The 2,497-nt window shown below is 32.8% G+C and overlaps 1 protein-coding gene across 4 annotated transcripts in view; it reads left to right on the top strand.

Moving 5' to 3' along the window:
* LOC106881121 (neuronal acetylcholine receptor subunit alpha-10) overlaps nucleotides 1-2,497 on the top strand; it is a 275,903-nt gene that overhangs the window by 126,839 nt on the left and 146,567 nt on the right. For all 4 annotated transcript variants that reach the window (XM_014931372.2, XM_014931406.2, XM_014931401.2 and 1 more), the window contains exon 3: nucleotides 1,395-1,537. In XM_014931372.2, the coding sequence (XP_014786858.1) occupies nucleotides 1,395-1,537 (143 nt within the window). The remainder of the gene's footprint in view (nucleotides 1-1,394; nucleotides 1,538-2,497) is intronic.

Raw genomic sequence — 2,497 nt, forward strand, 5'->3', positions numbered from 1 at the left:
ACAAAGACCTGGAAATAGAGATAACTCGAATGTGGAATCTAAAAACAGAAACAATTCCTATCATAGTAGGTGCCTTAGGTATAATAAAAAAAATATTCAGACAAATACATAACAAAAACACCAGGACTTACAAATATATATAACATACAGAAAATTGCACTACTGGGTACTGCACACATTCTACGCAAAACACTTTCAATACAGTAAACATAAAAGCACCACAGCAAACCACAGCACATACCCAAGGCACACAGAGCTGCGCTCGGTAGTGAAGTGAAAGCACGTTATAAAAATAAAACTACTGAACAATGATAATAATAATAATAATGAGGATGATGATGGTAATAACAATGAAGTGATAGTGAAAAACAATAGCATATAACTTCAAGATGCTTTCATTAACACAGGTGTATAAGAATCTAAATTTTAATGCAGATTATTATTTTGATCAGGACCAAACTGATTAAAACACAGATTGAAAACAACACTTTGTCATTCTTTGTAAATTTGAAATTGTGTATATTTTGAGAACTCGTTTAAGAACCTTCTTTATATCTAAAATGCAACCATAACAGGCACATCAATGCAATGAAATATGAAATATGTTAACTAAATTATCTTCAACGATATTTTCACTATTGCACCTGCATGTTCTAACTGCAATACATTGCTAAGTGAATTGTTGCAATGTTTCTTATATGGTCTCTGGATTATATCTCATCTTTACCTGCATTGTAAACTACAGGATGATATGCATCATGCGGTTCAACTGTAAAGGTGAATTTTGTGCTGTGTATTATATTGTGGAGAAGCAGTTTTCATCAGATCCTCTAGTTTTAGGTAACCGTAAAATATGTATCGGTAGGATAGCATTCTGTTGCGAATGGTATATTCCATCATAACATAGTAAAAATATTCATGGAGAGAGTGTGTCTTTGTCTATTTTAGATGAATCGTAAATGTGGAACGTATTTTCATATCCTTCTAAAACTTTTAATAAACGAAGTAGGAGAAATCGCAAAAGAAGTCAAAATTCAAACGTACGCGCTCTTAACGATAGTAAGCACTTTCTAACGTCAACCATACCCAACATGGGTGCTTTCTTTTAATTAGTGAATATTTTAAGATTACATAGTTTATGTGTCACAGCAATATTTCATGATAGAATTTTCCTTCTAGATGGATTGGCTGATATGAAACAACAGTGTTCTGTTTATGCACAAAAGTAATTCTTCAGACACCTAAACCCCCGGAGAGATATGCACGGTTTTGATAATGATGTATTAACAAGAACTGCATTAGTGATATTGAATATCTAAATCATGATGTCGTTAGTAATTATGAAAAGTTATTTGTCTTTATGAACATTAGATATTTTTATTTCATCCTCGCAGCTTCTTCGTCTGCTGACGATGTGGAACTTTCGTTGGTCAACAGACTCTTAAAGAACTATGATAAGAGGGTTCGTCCATCTTTGAACTCGTCAGAAGCAATAAACGTCACATTCGGAGTGGCATTAGCTCAAATAATCGATGTGGTAAGTACAAAAGTAGTTTATTACATTTTTTTTTGTTTTTTTTTTTGCTTTGCTTTAAATTCTTTTATTTCACAAAACAATTTCTCTGGAACGTACACAAAATCTAAATGTGTATAATGAGAAACACGCAACGCTTGACAGAATGTTCTCTATATCGTTTTTATATCATACACCCATATACACATGAGGCATTTGGATAATTTTCCAAATATATAGCAATATTTCTTTTCCTTTTTTAACGCACACAAACAGACGCACACACACACACACACACACACACACACACACACATATATATATATATATTTATATATATACACAACACATACGTGCATATATATGTGCATTTTCTCTCTGTCTTTGTTACTGTGATCTCTGCTTATTTAGAACATTCAGACGATTGTGGAATTCAATGGGAAATTGGCAGTCAACCCATGTTCGTTGATATATTATTTCATTAGGCATAATAGGTAATATCCATTTTTATGCTATATTCGAATATCTGATAATATATAGATTCAGATTCATAGATAATAGTCCTTATTATTCTGAGCGGATATATCAGTATATCCTAATCTGAGTATGCCTGTTGTTCACCTTCATATAAGTGACACTTATATTCTCTGGTTAATAATTTGGGTGGTTTAAATTGAAATAATAGCCCAGTGTGTGAAATATAAGCCTGTCTATTGTAAATATTCATTGAGTCATTAATTTTCTTTTATTCTTTTACTTGTTTCAGTCATTTGACTGTGACCATGCTTAAGCACCGCCTTTAGTCGAGCAATCTAGGTCAGGACTTATTCTTTGTAAACTTAGTACTTATTCTATCGGATTCTTTTGCCGAATCGCTAAGTTAAGGGGACGTAAACACACCAGCATCGGTTGTCAAGCGTTGTCGGGGGGACAAACACAGATACATAAACATTTATACACACATACATACACACGCATATATAT

The sequence above is a fragment of the Octopus bimaculoides genome, chromosome 1, assembly GCF_001194135.2.
Source record: "Octopus bimaculoides isolate UCB-OBI-ISO-001 chromosome 1, ASM119413v2, whole genome shotgun sequence".
Classification (NCBI taxonomy): Eukaryota; Metazoa; Mollusca; class Cephalopoda; order Octopoda; family Octopodidae; genus Octopus; species Octopus bimaculoides.